Raw genomic sequence first — 21,056 nt, 5'->3', positions numbered from 1 at the left:
GTGTCTACAAAGTAATATCCTCTTATATTAAGAAATGATGGACTGTCTATGTAAGCCATATTGAATTTCAGTTGAATTTCAGTCGTGCCATATTGATTTTCAGACTTGTAAATGCTATAGTTTCTTAATAGTATTGAGAGGAATGTCACTAACGGGATCGAATCCAGCCGTACTGGACACGAATCGTCGAGTCAGGTAGAGAAAGGATAGACACGTATCAGACTCGTCATTCTCTCTCTCTCTCTCTCTCTCTCTCTCTCTCTCTCTCTCTCATTTTGATTTCGTGTATGAAATTGATTGACAGTTGAAAATTTTTAATTTTCCCCTACATTCCCCTACGATGAGGCGATTTTCCCCGTAGGTATCCCCTACTCCCTACAGAGGCCTAAAATCCCCTACCGTAGGGGATTTCCCCTACGCGTGGCAACACTGGGTGGGACCTTAAATTCCCTGGTATTCTCTATGACAAGATTCGTCACCTTATAGTTACCCTGCATTCATGCAACACATTCATCTCCCTACATTCATTCTACCTTTCACTCGACAAGTATCCCAAAGTGAAAAATACGAGGACTTGCCATGTCCTGAAGTAAACCAACTGTTGTGCTGACTGTGACGTTGCAGTGATTAGTCTGCGAAATAAAGTGGTAACCACATGCCTTTTAGCATTACTTACTTTGACTCTGGGCCTAGTTCCATCACTACTATCACTGCCAGGAAGAGGTAACTTATTAGTTCTACGTACCCTGGGAGGTAACACTTCAGTGTCTAAATCTACGTGAAAAACAGTGTCCTGGGGTTCTAAGAGGTACTGTTCCTCTCCATGGAAGGGTTTCATTTTCTCAGCTGCCCTTTTCAACAGCTGTCCTGTGAAGATTTTCTCGGCTGCCCTTTTCAACAGCTGTCCTGTGAAGGGGTCTTTTAGCACATAACCTTCATAATTTCTTAACACTTCTACTTTATATGATCCATTCCACTTAACGCAGTTTCTCACACACCACAGACTCAGTGGTGTCTCATTTTACCCACACTAACGCACCCAAGTTTCATTTTTTGTTCTTTGAATTTTCTGTTTGCAACACTCCGATAATTACGGGTCATTTCCTCGTGAGTCTCCCGAATAACACAGCAGGCAATGTCAAGATCACTTTCCTTACCGTCTACAGTAGGAAATCGGGTTCCCACCATGCGCAGCGGAGGTTGCGAGAAGAAAGCAAGGTTGGGACCCAGATGGGCGGTCTGGTGTGGACTGCTGCGTTCATAGTGGTCTCACACTTTGCAACAATTGAAGCCACTGCAGAGAATGATCTTGGCATCAGGCAGCCAAGATTGTCTTGAGGGTGGTGTGGTGTCGTGCAGTAGAAGGTGATTCAGGTATTGTTGGCAAGCCGCTCTCGTTTTACCCTTTTATCTCCACATGTGTGTGTGTGTTTGATTACTAAAGATATGATTTTACAAACTTACTAAGCTAATCTACAATTATATACATTATATGTGAGTGATGTATGCTCTAGGCGAACTGCTTTAACTGTAAATCCCACCGATATGCCACCAGTGTAAGCGGTGAAAAAAAAAAAAAAAATATGAAAAGATTTTTAAATTTATTTTGACAAAAATGGTAGCAGTAGCTGTTACTAAAGACACTAGTTTTAATTTTGAAGGATTAACACTGAACAAATCTACAGACTTTATCATAAATTGATGGAATAATATTAAATTAACTTTCTACCCACAATGACGTTCGTTCGTTTACAGTCCCAGTTCACCAAAGAGAGGATGTCTCACTCACTACTAAATAAAGTACACACAAAAAAAAAAAAAGAATTACATAGTATAATTCACTACACAGCCTCACTACAATTAGCATGTGGCGACAAGCATGACACGGGCTGTTCCTAGTTCCACACACACAACCACACACACACACACACACACACACACACACAAAAATAAATAAATAAAATAAATAAATAAATAAATAAATAAAAAAAATAATAATAATAAATAAATAAATAAATAAATAGATAAAAAAAAAATACACTGTTTACGGAAATGTGTACCAGCCGGTGACACAATCCCCTTCACTGTTCTTTTAAATCCCACCACCAACACAAGAACAACAGTTTTCTTAATTTCACTAAGATTAGCCTAACTAAGAATCACACACATGGATCATCGCACACATAACAGAGAGTAGCCATATCTGTCTAGGCGGAGAGAGGAACTGCACTCAGTAAACAACTTTATATATATATATATATATATATATATATATATATATATATATATATATATATATATATATATATATATATATATATATATATATATATATATATATATATATATATATATACACGCAACATGTTTTATATAAGAGTTATGTCAAAACTTTATGAGCATGTATGCGACTTTATTTAACCTGCTCAGGCGGAGAGAAGAGCTGCACGTCTGAGAAGTACGTCTCACTTTGTTTCTCACGCTTAACCGCTCCCCTGGTAAGCATTGTCAGTTGCCACAATAGGACTTGTGTGGAGTAATTAAAAGTGAATCTGATTGCCATTATTAAAGAGATTACATTACTGAAAGAAAAAAAAAAAACTTTTCTGAACAGTTCAGTTCTCTCTCTACTTACTGGAGTGAAAAATTCGTCAACTTCCGATCACATAGGTAGTAAATTTAATGCTTTTAATGCATGACTGGCTACTATTTCTCTCGTACGCGTTTGATGTTCGTCCATATGTCTGTATGTCTGTATGTATAGTATCCACGTGTGTCGCTTCACTTACAGGTATGATCTTAATAACTGAAAACTTAATATCATTATCCCCGGCACTACAAACTGACCATCATTATATAAGACATACTTAATATTATAGGCCAAACACACACACACACACACCGTGCTGCAATAGTTTGCACGGTGGGTCCACACTCTGCAGAATGAATATGGGACTATATAGTAATTTCACACTATTCATCTTGACACTGAGACTGGAGACCCTTTTGGGGTCGACTCTTGGCCAGTAGAGGTGGGCAAGAGTCGCTCTCTTGGAGAGATTCCGACTCCAGAGGCTGGTGGAATCGGCGGAGTCGACTCCACGCAAGGCCGCCTGAGACAAGGCCAGATCACAGTTTCGCGGGTCTCCTGATACGTCATCAGCCAATAATCGGCTACCGGTCTTCTCTTCAGTTAATTTTGAATGGACAGCGGTGGGGTATGCTCAAGGCCGCCCTGGAGAACACGTTTCGCGCGACTTACTTTCCATTATAAAACTACTTGTGACAATGCCTTCTACTTGCTGTGTACCTTACTGCAAAGGCAATTACAAAACTGGTCCAAGAGTGAGTGTATACCGATTCCCTGAACAGCCTGAGCTTCGGAGGAAATGGTTACAAGCCATCGGGAGGAAGCATTTCACTCCAACTCATCACAGCAGGGTAAGCACTACACAGGTATTTGTTGTTTTGCATGATCTACTTGCTAAGTTAAGAATTGGGTACTTTCCTGTTATTGCCCCACCACTAATTTTAGGTTAGGTTAGGTTAGAAAATTAGTTAACCTAACCTAACCTACCCTAACCTATCCTAACCTAAGATAAAGAAAATCAAATACAATAGAAAAATCTGAAAATTAATGGTAGGACAATAGCAGGAAAGATACTCTTTAAAACATTAAAGCAAAGATACAAATTTATTACCTTATTATGAAATTTGTTTATACTGACTACATTATGAGTAAAAGCTACTAACTTAAATCTTTAAAAATAATACGTTAACTGTAATCAAATACATGTATAAGATGCTTAAAATAGGTAAAGATTTGTGAATATTAATACTAATGAGAAATATACAGAGTATTTAAGAAGAGATAGAGAGTGAGAGAAGGGAGAAATATATAGAAAAAAAAATAATACAAATATTTCTAGGTATTAATACTTATTATTGCAGTAATAGTGCTATGTGTTACTGAGGTCATTATTTAACACAAACTGTTTAAGTTTGTGTTTGAATGTAGCAATGCTGCAGTTATGTGGTACATGTCTTGCAATATTATTCCATATTATTGCACCTTTATATCTAAATGTTTTCTGCATCATGGCTGTCCTACATAATGGTACATGAATTTTATGATTGTCTTGTTATATGGGAGTGAACCTGATGATTCCTGAGAAACATATCATTGAATATTGGGGGCAAACACCTGTTGCTGTATCTATACATTAGCTTACTGACAGTGAATATATAAATTTTATAGAAAGGCAGTATTTGTAGTGAAAGGAATAGTGGTGCAGTATGATCCCTGTAATTTGCCTGTGACTTTGCTAGAAGATTATTAGGATTATATTACTAGTTACCTTATTATTTTTATTATTATTATTATTATTATTATTATTATTATTGTTATTATCAATATTATATTATTGCTTATTACTAGAGTTTTCTCTATACAAAGCAATTGTATAGACTTGTGATGGATCGAATAGTTATTAATAAAATGTACTATGTGTTTCTAAAAAACTTTTCGTTTAATATTTGATAACCTATCCTTGAGCGTTTTGTTCTACAATAATGTGTGTGTGTGTGTGTGTGTGTGTGTGTGTGTGTGTGTGTGTGTGTGTGTGTGTGTAGGAGCTTACCGGGTATGAAAATAGAGAAAAGGAAATGAAGATGTAAGTGTAGTACTAAATATCTTCATTATAACATAACACATTACATTTTGTAAGCTTAAAAGTGAGAAAACAACAGGTTAGTAAGCTATAAACATTAGGGGAATGATGGGAGGCGAGTTGTAGGTCACTGGTAAACACCATAGCCAACTGCGAGCGGGATAGATCCTCGGGACGTGACGTCACAGGGAAGTGGACCAGCCTTGTTCTCCAGGCGGCCTTGGATAGATCGTCGGGACGTGACGTCACAGGGATGTGGACCGGCCTTGTTCTCCAGGCGGCCTTTCTCCACGGCGCCACGCTCTTCCCAGCGCCTGGCACAGAGCGACCCCGGAGTCATCTCCCAGCTCGTCAAGCATTACAGGCCTTACCGACTTCAGCAGGGCCGTCAGAAAATATACCCTACAGAAATTAAATGTGTAATGTTTTATTTGAGCCTTGCCTTCAATTATCCCATTCCCATAATAATATTTTTACATTACGGTGGAATGAGGCTGTCTCAGCTTGGCGTGATCCTGCGACCAAGTTTTTTTTTTTTTTTTTATTTCCCGGTGAGCAACGAGGGAGATTCGTCTGGCAGTGTTACTGTCGTTTTCAGCAAAGGCATTCGCGTATATGGGCGAATGCTTCTGGACCGTTCGCCTTCCGCAAGTGCTACTGAAAACGCCTATACATGTACATGCATGTAGATGTAAACATGTACATATACATGTGTAGTGCCGGGGATGATAATATATATATATATATATATATATATATATATATATATATATATATATATATATATATATATATATATATATATATATATATTTTTTTTTTTTTTTTTTTTATTAGAAATTCAGAATCATAGTTATAAGCGTAGCAACGCACGTGACCACGAGAGATACCGTTTTGGGATGGTCTCAGAGGAAGAGAGAGTAGCCAGCTCATGAGTTAAAAGACCGTAAATTTACTTGCTATATTATCAGAAATGTCTAATGAATTTTTCACTCTATTAAGTAAAGGGAGAACTGAACTGTTCAGGAAAGTCTCTCTCAGTAAAGTAATTTCATTAATAATGTCAATCAAATTCTCTGTAATTATTCTGCACCAATCCTATTGTGATGTCTGCTAACAATTTTCAAAGCCTTGGGAGAGCCGTTGGACGGAAGTTCCCAGTTCCCAGGACCCAAAGTCTCAAACTGATGGGGGATCAAGAGGTTGCCTGGGGTGGACAGCTTCATTCCCTAAAGTATTTTCAAAATTGTTGTGTTATGTCTCCAAGGGACATTGGGGAGTGATGGTTAACAAGACCATTGTACTAGATGTGTGAAAGCAATTGAAAACAAGTAAATTTCCAAGGTCCAAGTGATTTTCGTAATCCCGTCCGTGGATGGAGGAATTTGTTGAAGATTACTGTTGCCAGGAACAGGAACCGCTTCCCTGCGTGGAAGATGTTAGTTGAGAGTGAGTGAAAAATTCTTTGTGGGGGGAAAATCTCGTGTAGTGCTGGGATAATAATATTAAGTTTTTAGTTATTAAGATCATAGCTGTAATTGTAGCGACACACGTGGATACCATACATACAGACATACAGATGTATTGATGAACATCAAACACGTACGAGAGAGAGAGAGAGAGAGAGAGAGAGAGAGAGAGATAGTAGCCAGTCATGCATTAAAAACATTAAATTTACTCACTATGTGATCAGAAGTTAATAAATTTTTCACTCCAGTAAGTAGAGGGAGAACTGAACTGTTCAAAAAAGTGTTTCAGTAATGTAGTAATGGCAATCAAAATCACTTTTAATTACTCCACACCAGTCCTACTGTGGCGACTGACAATGCTTGGGAGGGGGAGGAGATAGAGGCCCACTAGGGAGGTTAAGCATGAGAAACAACTCGAGACTTACTTTGCAGACTCTGCCTGAGCAGGTTAGTTGCACACTCGCTCATAAAGTTTTGACGTAACTTTTATATAACACATGTAGCATATGTATATATGTATATATATATATATATATATATATATATATATATATATATATATATATATATATATATATATATGTGTGTGTGTGTGTGGTGTGTGTAATTCACTGTTTGATCTGCTGCAGTCTCTGACGAGACAGCCAGACGTTACCCTACGGAACGAGCTCAGAGCTCATTGTTTCCGATCTTCGGATAGGCCTAAGACCAGGCACACACCACACACCGGGACAACAAGGTCACAACTCCTCGATTTACATCCCGTACCTACTCACTGCTAGGTGAACAGGGGCTACACGTGAAAGGAGACACACCCAAATATCTCCACCCGGCCGGGGAATCGAACCCCGGTCCTCTGGCTTGTGAAGCCAGCGCTCTAACCACTGAGCTACCGGGCCGTGTGTGTGTGTGTGTGTGTGTGTGAATAAAAGGTGGGAAATGACAAAGCTCGGGGCAGTTTGGGTGGCAGCAATCTCCTCTAACCTTCCTCCCTCTCCCTTCCTTCTGGCGAGAAACAGTACACCATCCCCAGAGTTCTGACGAGGCACAGTGCACAGTCTCCAAAGTTCCAACTCTATCCTTCATTCTCAAGCTGCCGGCCAGGCTTGCCTGACTGACACTCCTGCAAACGCCTTACCTACTGTCGCTGTGTGTTGTCTCAACCTCATCACGCCACTCAAGCCGTCGCCAGGAACAGAGAGGAGTGTTCTGGTACCTGCCTGTATGACACTATTTCACACGCCCTGCCTACGGTCGCCATGTGGTCTCAACCTCATCGTGGCCCTCTCGCCGTCGCCAGGAGCAGAGAGAAGTGCTCCGGGACCCAGGAGCCTGCTGAGCCGCACCCTGCTGCTTGGCTGCTTTTTAAGATTTGCCTTTCCAAGAAAGGCATGGGCCTTTTCTGCTAACGCAGTGGCCCATAGTTGGTTGCTGGTTTTCTATGAGCTTATAAAAAAAAAAAAAAAACGATATATGTGGTCCACCTATCGAGGTGGCGGGAATTTTTTGACCAACTCGATGAGTTGATCTAATGGTGTGTGTTGGAGTGTGAGTGTAGCTGTAGGTCTTCGTTGAAGAAAGCGGCTGGTGTTTTCACAGTTGGTGACATAGTGTAGTAGTGGTGTGTTAGTAGGTGTGTTGCAGTGAGTGCATGTGAGTGGCAGTGTATTGTTCAGCTCCGCTAGACAGTGGTATCCTAGGCGGAGCCTGTGCATTCGCGTAGTGATGTAGCGAGGTAACTTGTCGGGTAACATGATGTGTGTGTCGTCTGTGGTGGTGAGGTACCAGTTTGCACTGGGGAGCCTTCGGCTGCGCTGCGTGTGACGTCGGTTTTGTAGGTTGTGTTTGCTGCTTTGTTTGTTGTGCTTTTAAAAAGGCTCTTGGATGGTGGTATTGGGATGTTTACAGCTGAGAGGTGCAGTGCAATTTTGGCGGCTTCGTCTGCTAGCTCGTTCCCTTTGAGGCCAGAGTGGCTGGGGATCCAGTTTAGGGTGATCCTTCTTCCCTGATCGTGTATGTGTTTGGCTGTTGTGAGTATGGAAGTGATGATATGTATGTTGTCTTTGGGGTGTTTCTGTTGAAGGCATTGGATAGCTCCTAGAGAATCTGTGTGTATAGTAACGTGTCTGTGTTTTTGTGTTGCGTGCTCAAGTGTTTTTTTGATGGCGATTAGTTCAGTTTTAGGGTGGATGAGTGGTCGGGAAGGCGGAAGCACCCTGTTGCTTCGTCGTGATTAAAAGCTGCTGCTGCTCTATGAGTGATGGGGTCTACAGACCCGTCGGTGAAATAGGTGTCGGCCCCGATAACTTCTCCGGCGGAGAGGGATGCCTGTGCTTGGCGGGCAAGTTCGATGGGGGACAGACTGGATTTTTTGCCGGTCAAGGATGAGACGGACACTTGGATGGATGGATCCTCCCGTGGGGGCACGCGAGTAAGCAGGGTGGGGAGGATCGTGGCGCAGATTTGTGAAGGTGACTTCAGCTCGCAGTGATTTTATGTTGTGTGCTGTTCTGCTGGCCCGTGTCTTTTTCCTAAAAAGGTCTTCGTTATGGGCGAGGCTTTGAATTACACTGCGGACGATGGCGGAGTGTCGTGGTTGGGTGGCTTTTCCTGCTAGGAGGTTGATGCTAATTGCCCAGATTCGGTGTAAGAGCTGGGGTATCTTCGCCTCCGCCCTCAGATTGCATAGTTTTGCCCATTGCGGTGCACCAAGCATGAGGCGGAGGGCGGCGTTTTGGACTTTTTCGAGCTGGTCTATTTGGGAAGTTTGAGCGGTGGCAAGAACGGGTGCAGCATAGTCTATAATGCTGCAGATGGCCTGGAAGTAGTAAGTCTTCAGTACTCGGAAGTCGGCTCCGCCTTCTATAGCTGTCATGGCTCTCATGATTCTAATATGTGGTTAGATCCTGTCAATGGTGTGGCGGACATGTTGCTGGAAGGTGAGTTGATGGTCGAGCCAGATCCCGAGATACTGGTGTCCTAGAGTCCACTCGATGTCGATGTTGTGCGCTCTGAGCGGTACATGAGGTCTTTGACTATTGAAGTAAACAGCCTTGGTCTTGTTAAAGTTTATTTTAAGGCTTTCTGTAGGTGATGTGGCCCGGTGGACACTAAGGCCACATCATCAGCGTAGCATAAGATCTTCGTTCCAGATGGTAGAGGTGAGGATGTCAAGTCTTCCATCAGTATATTGAAGAGGTATGGGCTGAGTATGCTGCCCTGTGGTGTCCCATTTTCGAAGGTCATGCTAGGTGAGAGATGGCCCTGGAAACGTACTCTTGCCCGTCTGTCAGTTAGGAAATCTTTTGTCCACTTGAGTAGTGTGCCTCCTACTCCCTTGCGTGCGAGTGCTGCTAATATGGCTGTCGGGTTGGCCAGTTTGAATGCTTTCTCCATGTCCAGGAAGACAACCACCACTTTCCTCCCTGATATGGTGGTTAGCATTTCCCAGAGGCAATCTCTGGTGCCGAGGCCTCGGGTGTATGCAAAAATATTGTCTTTCAGTGGGCCTGTAGCCCACTGCAGCCTTTGGAGAACCATCTTCTCTGCAGTTTTTCCGAGGCAACTGAGCAGCGAGATGGGCCTGGTTTTGCCAGGTTCTTTTGGTTTCGGGATGGGCATAATGGTTGCTTCTTTCCAGGCTGATGGAAGACGACCAGCATTGTAGGACATGTTGATGACACGGAGTATCTCTTGTTTGGCGATCGGGCCGGCATGTCTCAGCATGGTGTAGGAGATCTTGTCACTCCCGGTAGCAGTGTCGGGTCGCGGTTGAAGAGCGTCCTGCAGCTCGATGAGTGGCTTGGCTGCTTGTACCACTCTCCTCCCATCACCTACGGGGCGAGAGCCACCTTGAACCGGTATTGCAGCAGTGGGAGTCTGTCCCCGCCAAGCCACATACCATACACATACGTAATATAGACTGAACTGTACATAACAAATAATGGGGGCCGCCATGGTACAGTGGAACTATGCGTGCTTTGGGGTTCGAGGGGTCTCCAAGTGCACGGGTTCGAATCCTGTCCACGGTCTGAGTGTAGGTTGGGCTTCGTCACTTGGGGCAATGGTTTCCTAGTGGATGGGCTTTGAGATAGGAGGTACCCCAAAAAGTATCCCCTTTAGCTCAGAAATTCACGTGAAAAGTCCACATGGTATAAATAAAAAAAATAAAAAAGGAAGAAAGGATTATATTGTTTCCCTAGCCCTCGGGGGAGGAACCACTTAGCCTCTTAACAGGAATAATGAAAAGGAAAGAGAGAGAGAGAGAGAGAGAGAGAGAGAGAGAGAGAGATTGTGTGTTTGTGCTAACTGTCACCATGACAGGTTGGAAGGAGGACATGCTACCTAGAACATATTTCCTAGATTCAAGCTGACATGTCACACGTTTACACAAGACAAGTTGAGAGATAAGTCAAGTGCAAGTTACTTGCTCCTAATTTTTCAAAGCCAAGTAAGTGTTCAAACTCTCTTGGGAGGTGGTGGCGTAGTGGAAAAGGTAGTGAGTGAGCATGGGATTGGGCAGACGTCCTCGCGTAGGTTCAATTCCCACCACATACCACTTTGAAGCTATGCCATTTGTTGAGTAGTTTAAAGTTACCTACATGTCACCATGATACCCAGGTTCAAGGTGGTTACACCAAAGATGCACTTGGGTGGTGATATGGGCCCTAATATGGGTACCACTATAAATAAAATTGCCTTCCCCACTATTAGGCGGAAGCTGAACAGCGCTCCCCACATATCCTTCAAGTGTGTCTACAGGCGCTATAAGCCATAACATAAAAAAAAAAAAAAAAAAAAAACTAAACAAGTAATTCGAGCAAGTAAGCTTAGATCTGAGATCACTGACTGATCTCAAAGTGTATTCCCTGGTATCTCACCAAGACTTCTATAACCACCGTGCTAACCTGAGCGCACCACAATTGTAGCTCTACATAGCAATGTCAAATATAGTGATTAATAATGTGTCAAAATTTATTAAATTATTGTATCATGAAATATTATAAATACATAAAAAAAGTTTTTTTTTTTATTTTGTTATTTATACCATGTGGGCTTTTCACGGGAATTTATGGGCTAAAGGGGATACTGTTTAGGGTACCTCCTATCTCAAAGCCCACCCGCTAGGAATCCGTTGCCCCAAGTGAGGAAGCCCAGCCTAGCCTACACTCGGATCGTGGACAGGATTCGAACCCGTACGCTTGGAGACCCCTCAGACCCCAAAGTGCGCATGGTTCCACTGTACCACACAGATATAAGCAAATATGGGTAAGGAAATGGACACATCAAAGAAAATGAGCGTGGATCTTCAGCATGACTTTTTAGGGAAACTGTATTTTGGAAAATCTAAAATAATACAGAATACATGCTTGATAATGTCCCTAAATGTGTTTGATGAGTTGCTAAATACAGAGAGGCCATGGAATATACAGTCGGCTGATACCTTGATGAGATTTATCACCAGTTTCATTTATTTTAGAGCATTAGATAAAAATCAAACCATTAAACCAGTTAAACGCCACAGAAGGCGATGAACAAGCGAAGCTATAGCCTTATGCTGTCTCCCTTTCATCTCCGTTGGGCTTCTCCTATCACAACCTCATTACTGTATCTTGTCCTATTTCTCCAATCCCTCCACAGGATCCCCCAAAGCAGAGGCGCCTCTCGTGTTTTGCCTCTGCCAGTTGGGGGGAACAACCTAAGGAGGTATTATGCTGATTTTCCTTGGAATGATTACTGCTTCCGTGTCAGAGACCCATCTCTTTGTGCTGAACACATAACAGAGGTGATAGCGTCTGGCATGGAGGCGTACATTCCTCATTCCATATCTCAACCTAAACCTTCTAAACCTTGGTTTAACTCAGCCTGTTCTCGTGCTATAAATGATAGAGAGGTTGCCCACAAAAGGTACTTGAGCCTTCCATCTGAATCTCACACACACTCTATATTTCTGCCCGGAATCATGCCAAGTCTGTTCAACTTGCCAAACACTCCTTCATAAATTGAAAATGTCAAAATCTTTCAAACTCAAACTCCCCTCGAGACGTCTGGCATCTAGCTAAAAACATCTCAAATAACTTCACTTCTTCTTTCCCTCCTTTATTTCATCCTGATGGCACCACTGCTATCTCTTCTGTCTCTAAAGCTGAGCTCTTCTCTCAAACTTTTGCTCACAACTCCGCCTTGGATGATTCTGGGCTTGTCCCTCCCTCTCCTTCTCCCTCTGACTATTTCATGTCTACAATTAAAATTATTTGTAACGATGTTTTCCATGTGCTCGCTGGCCTAAACCCTCGGAAGGCTAATGGTTCTGATGGGGTACCTCCTATTGTTCTCAAAAACTGTGCTTCCATGCTTGCACTTTGCCTGGCCAAACTCTTTCAACTTTGTCTATCAACTTCTACCTTTCCTTTGTGCTGAAAGTTTGCCTACATTCAGCCTGTTCCTAAAAAGGGTGACCGTTCCAATCCCTCAAACTACCGCCCTATAGCTTTAATCTCTTGCTTGTCTAAAGTTTTTTCATCTATCCTGAATAGGAAGATTCTCAAACATCTGTCACTTCAAAATCTTCTGTCTGATAGCCAGTATGGCTTCCGTCAAGGTTGCTCTACTGGTGATCTTCTGGCTTTCCTTACTGAGTCTTGGTCATCCTCTTTTAGAGATTTCGGTGAAACTTTTACTGTAGCGTTAGACATATCAAAAGCTTTTGATAGAGTCTGGCATAAAGCTTTGATTTCAAAACTGCCCTCCTATGGCTTCTATCCTTCTCTCTGCAACTTTATCTCAAGTTTCCTTTCTGACCATTCTGTTGCTGCTGTGGTAGACGGCCACTGTTCTTCTCCTAAATCTATTAATAGTGGTGTTTCTCAGGGTTCTGTCCTGTCACCCACTCTCTTTCTATTATTCATTAATGACCTTCTTAACCAAACTTCTTGCCCTATCCACTCCTACGCTGATGATACCACCCTACATCTTTCCACGTCCTTTCGGAGACGACCAACCCTTCAGGAAGTCAACAGATCACGCAGAGACGCCACAGAACGCCTGACTTGCGATCTTTCTAAGATTTCCGATTGGGGCAGAGAAAATCTAGTAGTTTTCAATGCCTCAAAAACTCAATTCCTCCATCTATCAACTCAACACAACCTTCCAGACAGCTATCCCTTCTTCTTCAATGACACTCAACTGTCTCCCTCTTCCACAATGAATATCCTCGGTCTGTCCTTTACTCATAATCTTAACTGGAAACTTCACATCTCATCTCTTGCTAAAACAACTTCTATGATGTTTGGTGTTATGAGGCGTCTCCGCCAGTATTTCTCGCCCCTCCAACTGCTTACTCTGTATAAGGACCTTATCCGCTCCTGTATGGAGTACTCTTCGCATGTTTGGGGGGTTCCAGTCACACAGTTTTACTAGATAGGGTGGAATCAAAAGCTTTTCGTCTCATCAACTCCCCTCCTCTGACTAACTGTCTTCAGCCTCTTTCTCACCGCCGAAATGTTGCATCTCTTTCTATCTTTATCGCTATTTGCATACTAACTGTTCTACTGATCTTGCTAACTGTATTCCCCCCCTCTTCCTGTGGCCTCGCTGCACAAGGCTTTCTTCTTCCTCTCATCCCTATTATGTCCAATTCTCTAACACAAGAGTTAACCAGTACTCTCAATCATTCATCCCTTTCACTGGTAAACTCTGGAATTCCCTACCTGCATCTGTATTTCCAAATTCCTACGACTTGTCTTCTTTTAAGTCTTCTTTTAAGCACTCAAGTGGGCCTTTTTTTTTTTTCTTTTTTCTTTTTTTTTTTGCCCTTGGCCGGTCCTCTTCCCTGCATTAAAAAAAAATTGTAACCGATTATTTGTTTGTTCTATGCAAGTTTCTTTGATTGTCTGCATTAGGGAATGCATTACCCAACCTAACCTAACCTAACCTAACTTCTGGATGTGTATTATAATTTTGATTGATGTATTATTTATGCTCTAAAGAACGAAGAAGCGCCAGTTCGCAGTGTGAAATTTGGGAGGAGTTGCAGGTGTCAGTCCCGCTAAATATGTACCAAATTGTCGTTGCAATAAACAGACTTGGAGAAGGCTTGGTTTTCTCTGATCATCACTGTTTCTGGGATAGCCTTAAGGGACTAGATACCGCTCAGGACTGACTTTGGCAAATGAACCATGCAGGGAGGATAACTAAGGAAACCTGGCCTTGTTATCTGAGTTAGAAGGATATAAGCACCTAAGGGAAGCTTATACCACTAGAGTTGTGTATTCTAGTCTGCGCTGTCTACTAGCTTAGGGCGTCGCCAGAGGAAGAGGCTGAACACTGCCGGCCCAACCCGCCATGAGGATACAATAAGGCGAGGGGCACGGCACGCCACCCAGGTGCTTCGACGGGAGTGTTTCCTCGCTGGCAGTCTACAGGAGGACCCCGGGATAAATCCTGCGTCGGGCCTCTGTGTGCCTCACGCAGGTGAAGTGTTGCGTGTGCTCTCCCTGGCTTCCCCTGCCTCGCCGCGTGTGGACGAAGAGATAGTGGGGGATCGCAGTGAAGGGAGGGCCGGTGATGTAAAAGTGGTGTCAAGAGTTTGGGATACGCCTGTAGGTTGCCTTGCCAGAAGACAAGAAGAGGCGAGATGGTGTACGACTTAGTGAACAGCGCAGAAGAGAAGTGGTAGCAGCCAGTACGAGCTGGGCTACTTCTCCCATCTCGGGAGAGATGCAGTGTCACCAAGTATCAGCATGGCTGCCTCCTCCATCCCAGACAAGCTTGACCTGTTCATGTAGTGGATGTCACAGCAGATGAAGGAACAATCACAGCAAATGAAGGAGCAGCCACAGCAGATGAAGGAGCAGTCACAGGAGCTGAGACAGGCGGTAAGGAAACAGTTTCAGCAGTTGGAACAGCTATCATAGGAAATGGCACAGCTGTCGCAGCTGAAAGAGCGGATGAAACAACAGTTTTACCAGGTGGCAAGTGATATGCAAGCAGAGCAGGATGAGAGTGAAATGTGATAGTTTTAAGGAAGAGATGAAAGAGTACTGTGCCCATGCCCTGCAGGAACTGAGGGGGATCAGTGAGAAGCGGTGTGCCTGTGCTGAGGAGAAACACCGGGAAGGTCCAATCAGTGAAATCCACTGCAAGGAGGAAGTAGTGGAAGACCAAGAGGAGGCAGACGCACCAGTGAGGGCTGTGCACTCATTCCTGGTGCTTGGAGCTGGTGCCGCCTTTCAGCACCCTCCTTCGCCTCTCAGCAGTGAGGACGAGGACCATAGGAGCAGTCGGTCGTCACTTCCTTTCTCGAGGGCCAATCGTAAGTTGAGGAAGCCAAGGGAGTTCAACAGCAAGGTGCCTTGGGAGGCTTACCAGGCCCAATTCGAGTTGTTGGCTCCGCCCCGTTATGAACGAGGAACTGACGCCCTGCCCCGTCATGTGAAAGCTAGAAGGGTGACGACGTGCAAGACGAACCATCGGTGGAAGGATTGATTGATTGATTGATACTTTTATTGTTGCATTAATAAATAAATACAACATAGGAGGAGGATGGACCTTGCCACCCATCCCCTGGGCAAAGACTTAAGGTTAAAGTATCAGAAATATAACAATAGACAGTATACATAACAAGAATACAAGTACTTCAATAAATAAATACAAATATTGCACACCTTATTGCCTAAACATCCTACAGTCTGGGAGCAAACAGAGGATATTCCCTGAGTATATCCCTGAGAGTGGTTGAGTCTAGGAGATGGTCAAAGAGACTATACAAGTCATGTTGACCTTGTGGCCTAAATTTAGCAATGAGAGGACATTCCATGATATAGTGACGCAGAGTGTGTCCCCTTGGTGCAGCACATAGCACACAGCACACGCCAGGGGCAGCACTGAATTCCCAAGAGTATTTGTAGCCTAATCTGAGCCTCATTACAGTGTATCTCCCGTAGGTGTAAGCACAGCTCTGGGAGACACGTGCATAGTGAAGACTTGTGCTACTGCCCCTATGGCAACAAAACTCCAACTGATCATTAATGCTACTATGTACAAAGTCCTTAATGCTACTCTTAACATAACCCAGAGTGTGCTCAGTGCCAGGGTCCACTGTGTCATCTTGTAGGGCACACTGAGCAAGGCGGTCTGCTTTTTCATTTAGCGGGATACCCAAATGAGAGGGTATCCATGTGAAATGGACCGTGGCACCAGCACCTTCTAGGGCGTGGATGAGATCAAGACACTTATTAACTAGATCACAGTCCATGGGGGAGGTGGATTGAAGGGCATACAATGCAGCCTGACTGTCAATAAAGAAATATACATTCTTATGGAGAGGCGCCACAATATGGAGCGCCTCCAGTACAGCATACAGTTCTGCTCTAGTGGAAGACATGGGTGCAGGGAGCCGCCTGGAAACCTCAGTGTCAGTGTAGAGACTGGCAGAGATGTAGTCACGGATGAACAGCCCACATCCAGACCTGCTGCCATTGACTGACCCATCACAATAAACATGAATAGCCTGAACGTGTGGGTACTTGGACAATTTAGTCATGAACATGTCTTGCAGCACATGAGGGAGCCAGTCCCTCTTGGGCTGATGCAGAGTGAATATCAACACTGACACGGTGAGGGTTCCAGGCGGGTTGTAGCGGTGACATAACAACGTTAATACAAGCCTCGGCTACACCTACACTTGTCAGTACTCCCAAGATCTTCCTGAGGTATGGTGTTGTAGGAGTGCGAGGATCATGATACAGGGGGTCAGTGATCCCTTTAGAGAGTCAGAGTCCGTGCATAGCATCCAACTAATTGTGCGACAAGTAATTTCCTGTACCCTACACATAATACTCGGCAGGTGCAGTTCAGCTCTGAGGACTTCAATCCGTGCAGTCCTGGGGCATCCCAAGATTATCCGCATGGCTTCATTCTGAACAAGCTCCAGGGGATGGAGTTGGGTGGCACTAAACTGTATTAAAACAGGGGAGGCATAATCAATAAGGGACCGTATGACAGATATATAGAACATTCTTAGGACTGGAATGCCAGCCCACAGGCCCCTGTTTGCTAGCAGCCGAAGTGGTGCTAGCCGTGGCAGACAGAGGTCTCGAACATAGTGGACGGCTTGAAGAGACTTCCTGAAGCTCATCTGAACACCCAGGTACTTGTGTATATGAACTCTAGGGATGGAAACATTATTTACAGTGGGCAGCCGAGAGACCTTCCCTTTAGCTTGAAATTTTGTTTTACATTCATTAATCACTAGTTCCATTTGGACACACAACGCTGCCAGTTGTGACAAAGCTAACTGGAGAATCCTGGGTGTGGGGCATTGGAGGAGTATGTCATCAGCATAGATGAGGACCTGCGGAAAGGCACAACACGCAATTTTGTCCATTAAAACATTAAAAAGCATTGGACTAAGGACTCCACCCTGTGGTGTTCCAAGCTCAAAGTCTTCCTCAAAGGAAACTGCACCTTGAAACCAAACCTGTCCTGTTCTATTGTACAAATAGTCCCTGATCCATCCTAATAATCTACCTTTGACACCTTTGAGAATGACTTCCTCCATAATAACATCTTTGTTTGCCCTGTCGAAGGCACCCTTGCCAGAGAGTACATGGTCCATCTTGTATATAAACCTGTTCAATATTACCCGTTCCATCATCTTGCACAGACAGCTGGTGAGACAAATAGGGCGAAAGGTGCCATCATCTTTGGGGATAGGGATGATAATGGCTGTTTTCCAAGAGTGGGGAAGCTTGCCTACTGTGAAAGACATGTTAAATAAATCCAAGATAGGGTTGTCTACCTTTACCTCCAGGAGAGCATTGAGGATATCATAGGTGATGCCATCCTTGCCAGAAGCTGTTGACTTGCCCAACTTGACTGCCAAGAGGAATTTGTCATGCGTGATAGGCACACAGCTGTCATCCAGCAGAGAAACACTGTGGCGAATCAACTCCATCCTTCGTGGTCTTTGCTGATCAAGCGCCTCCTGGTATTCCACCGGAAGGCCAGAGAAGGATGAGGCTTCCTTCCAATGCAAGACGAGTTCTCGTGCCCTGCCTGCAGGATCAGGGTCACACACCTGTCGCCTGGACTTGCCCCGGATGCTTTTGACATGGCGCCACACGTCCTGGAGGGACCAGGTCCCACGCACCTGGTCCAGGAAGGAGACCCAGTACTTCTTCCTTTCCTGCTGCCACAGATCCGTGAGGTGTCGAGCCACGGTAACCATGACATCCCGTGACTCTGTGTCTGCTGGGTTGAGCTGCCAACGTCTCTGGTAGGCAGCGAGTGTCTGTTGGCAGTTCAGAATCACAGGGTCGGCAGCATAAGTCCTGCGGCGTGGAGCATGGGCCCTTGCCAAAACAGATGAAGCCCTCAATGGTGTGCAGGAGTCCGTCGTGCAGTGCCTCTGCATCAGCAAAGGAGCCCTTCACGGCAGTGTACCACGCCACCACGTGGACGACGAGGCCCACCATCCTGGATGGTGGCACCGTCAAGCGTTTCCTGGGCACTACTGAGGCGGACTGCACAGGGAGGGTTGTCTCCTGGGCGAAGTGGTCACTCAGCAAGGACCTGACAAGAAAGGTTTCGGTAGTATATGTTGGCATATTGACAAGAGCTACATAGTCAAGTCTGCCTCCTTGTACATGTGTGGGTGTATGTTCCCCAGTAAGCACAGCTGTATCTGTGATGTCAAGGAAAGCCTTCCAACGCACACCATTGGCATTGGTGGCATTAAGGTCACCCATGATAACACACTGCTCTTCAAGAACATAATCAGGAAAATTTGCAATATTTAAGGCACCAGCATGAATGTACATGTTTACAAAGTAAATAATTTCACCCAAAGTGTGCAAGCAAACTAATAAAATTAATACCCTCAGTGACCCCCATTTCCATGAAGTTAACTGGAATCCCATGTTTAATGTAAGTGGCCATCCCCCGACTACTGCCGTCACAACAACTGAAGGTGTGGGAGGCATAACCCCGCAGCTCAGTCACCCGTGGCCCTATCTCTTGTAAGGCAATAATGTCAGGCTTATGGAGAAGGACATGAGAGTGTAGATCAGTGAAGCAGGCATGTAGACCATTGACATTCCATGTTAGGGTGCGGAAAGACTAACCGTTGCATCTGTGTCTTCAGGCCGTCCACTTCCTGTGTCAGGCGAGACATCTACTCCATCAGCATCTATATGGCTGCCATCAGATGTCCCTGGTCTGGCTCGGGGCTGGCAATCATCAGATGTACCTGGTCTGGCTCGGGGCTGGCAGTCCGGGCTGGATTTGGGCTGGAGCAGCGCTTCTTCTTATGGCTGACCAATGTCCATTCACCTGCAGCATCCTCATCACAGTCTGCCTCAGGTGATTTGCTTTCTGAGGCAGGGGGAGCTGAGGCCATCCCTGAGGGGCTCTGGGATTGTCGCGTAGCTCCCTTGACTGGCTTGGTGGGGGTATCCATCCTCGGTAAGAGTGCAGCGGCAGTTTTACACTGCCCTGCAGCATTGACCTTTTTCTTGGGTGGGTCGCACAGGCTATGCTGACACACGTCACTCTCTCCTTGGCCCCGCTGGCCACCGCTCGTTGCAGATGGGGGTTAAGGCCACAGTGGAGGTCCCAGTGCATACTTTAGGGAGGCTGTGGCACAGTGGATAAGGTGGTGAGCGTGGGATCGGGCAGACGTCCACGCGTAGGTTCGAATCCCACTACGTGCAGCCTTAAAACACTTTGCCATTTGTCGAGTGGTTTAAAGTTACCTACATGTCACCATGATACTCAGGTTCTAGATGGTTACACCCAAGATGAGCTTGGGTGGTGATATGCCCTGCCTGCGCCACTAATGGGTGGAAGCTGAACAGCACTTCCTACACACTCTTCAAGTGAGCCTACAGGTGCTATAGGCCTTACTGAAAAAAAAAAAATACTGTGTGCTGCTGGTTCTTGAAGGCGGCAAACTCATTACTAAGACCTGAAACTGTTGCAGACAGGTTCTCCACTTTGGCAGCTAGCGCCACTGCCATTAGCTGCTGGGTGGGGTCGGTGGCAGGCAGTTCCTGAGTGATGCCTGGCTGGGGCACTGTTTTTGGAGGCACAGGGGGCACTGTAGCAGTGCACTGCGGCAAAGGCGGGAACACGGCCGGTGTGGCCAAAGTGCCAGTGGTGGAACTGGAAGGCTGGGACAGGTAAGGGGTAGCATCCGAGAAGGAGAGCTTCGTCGCCCAGGCGTTGGTCTGGGGAGGTGGAGCATGGCAGAACACAAGCCTGGGCAGACTCACCTCATTAGTGACAGGCTCCCTTTGGGGCCAAGGCCTGACAGTGCAGAGGGTGGAGTGGGCGTTGTGGTCGTCCCCACAACTGCAGCAGCGAGGAGGGATTTTGGTGCCCTCCTTGATTTTATCCAGGCACTGTGCTGACTTATGGGGGCCAGCACAGTATCTACAACGAGGGGCAGATTGGCAACGCCACTCCTTGTGTCTCCCAGTGACTGCAGTGGCGACATAAGTCTGGTTTGGCGTGTAACGCTCCACACGCCGACGTCCAAGGCCCAGGAGATGCACCTCACTGGGCACCTTCCCTATCACCACTCCCAACAGTTGGGGCCTTGGCATCTGCCCCACCATTCTCCTCTTCAGCCCATGGAATCCGGCTGGTACTTCAATGAGGTTGACATTGATGTGGGTCGCTACACCATGGATAATGACAGGATGAATGCCTTCCTCACCAGGGCACTCCATAACAAGGCCCAGGAAGCCCTCACTCACCAGGATGGCATAGAGGGAGGAGTCAGTGCTGACTGTGATATAGGGTTGGTTTCTTCCCTCCTTGTAGAGTGGCTGCAGGTCTGGATGTTGCTTCAGCAGGGCTGCAAACCAGCTGAACAGCTCACTGGTCGTCTTCCCATGGCCAGCTGGGAAGAACA

The 21,056-nt window shown here is 45.2% G+C and overlaps 1 protein-coding gene across 1 annotated transcript; it reads right to left on the bottom strand.

Annotated features, from left to right (window-relative positions):
• Positions 1-17,729: 17,729 nt before the first annotated feature.
• On the bottom strand, positions 17,730-19,837 carry LOC123501366. Its single transcript, XM_045250170.1, has 2 exons — positions 19,264-19,837; positions 17,730-18,712 (listed from the first exon to the last, which is right to left on the bottom strand). Exons 1-2 carry the CDS (start codon positions 19,311-19,313, stop codon positions 18,211-18,213), a joined length of 552 nt encoding a protein of 183 aa, XP_045106105.1. The 5' UTR covers positions 19,314-19,837; the 3' UTR covers positions 17,730-18,210.
• Positions 19,838-21,056: the final 1,219 nt, after the last annotated feature.

Source organism: Portunus trituberculatus, chromosome 9 (assembly GCF_017591435.1).
Source record: "Portunus trituberculatus isolate SZX2019 chromosome 9, ASM1759143v1, whole genome shotgun sequence".
NCBI lineage: Eukaryota > Metazoa > Arthropoda > Malacostraca > Decapoda > Portunidae > Portunus > Portunus trituberculatus.
Note: the sequence above shows the minus strand (reverse complement) of the source record. Positions and strands in the feature narration are given on the sequence as shown.

Bases quoted from the DNA above. Each gene is read 5' to 3' on its own strand.
- LOC123501366 (XM_045250170.1), bottom strand. From the start codon at position 19,313: ATGTCTCGCCTGACACAGGAAGTGGACGGCCTGAAGACACAGATGCAA. The intron at 18,713-19,263 runs GTTAGTCTTTCC...CTTTCTTGTCAG, and splicing joins CTGAAGACACAGATGCAACG to GTCCTTGCTGAGTGACCACT.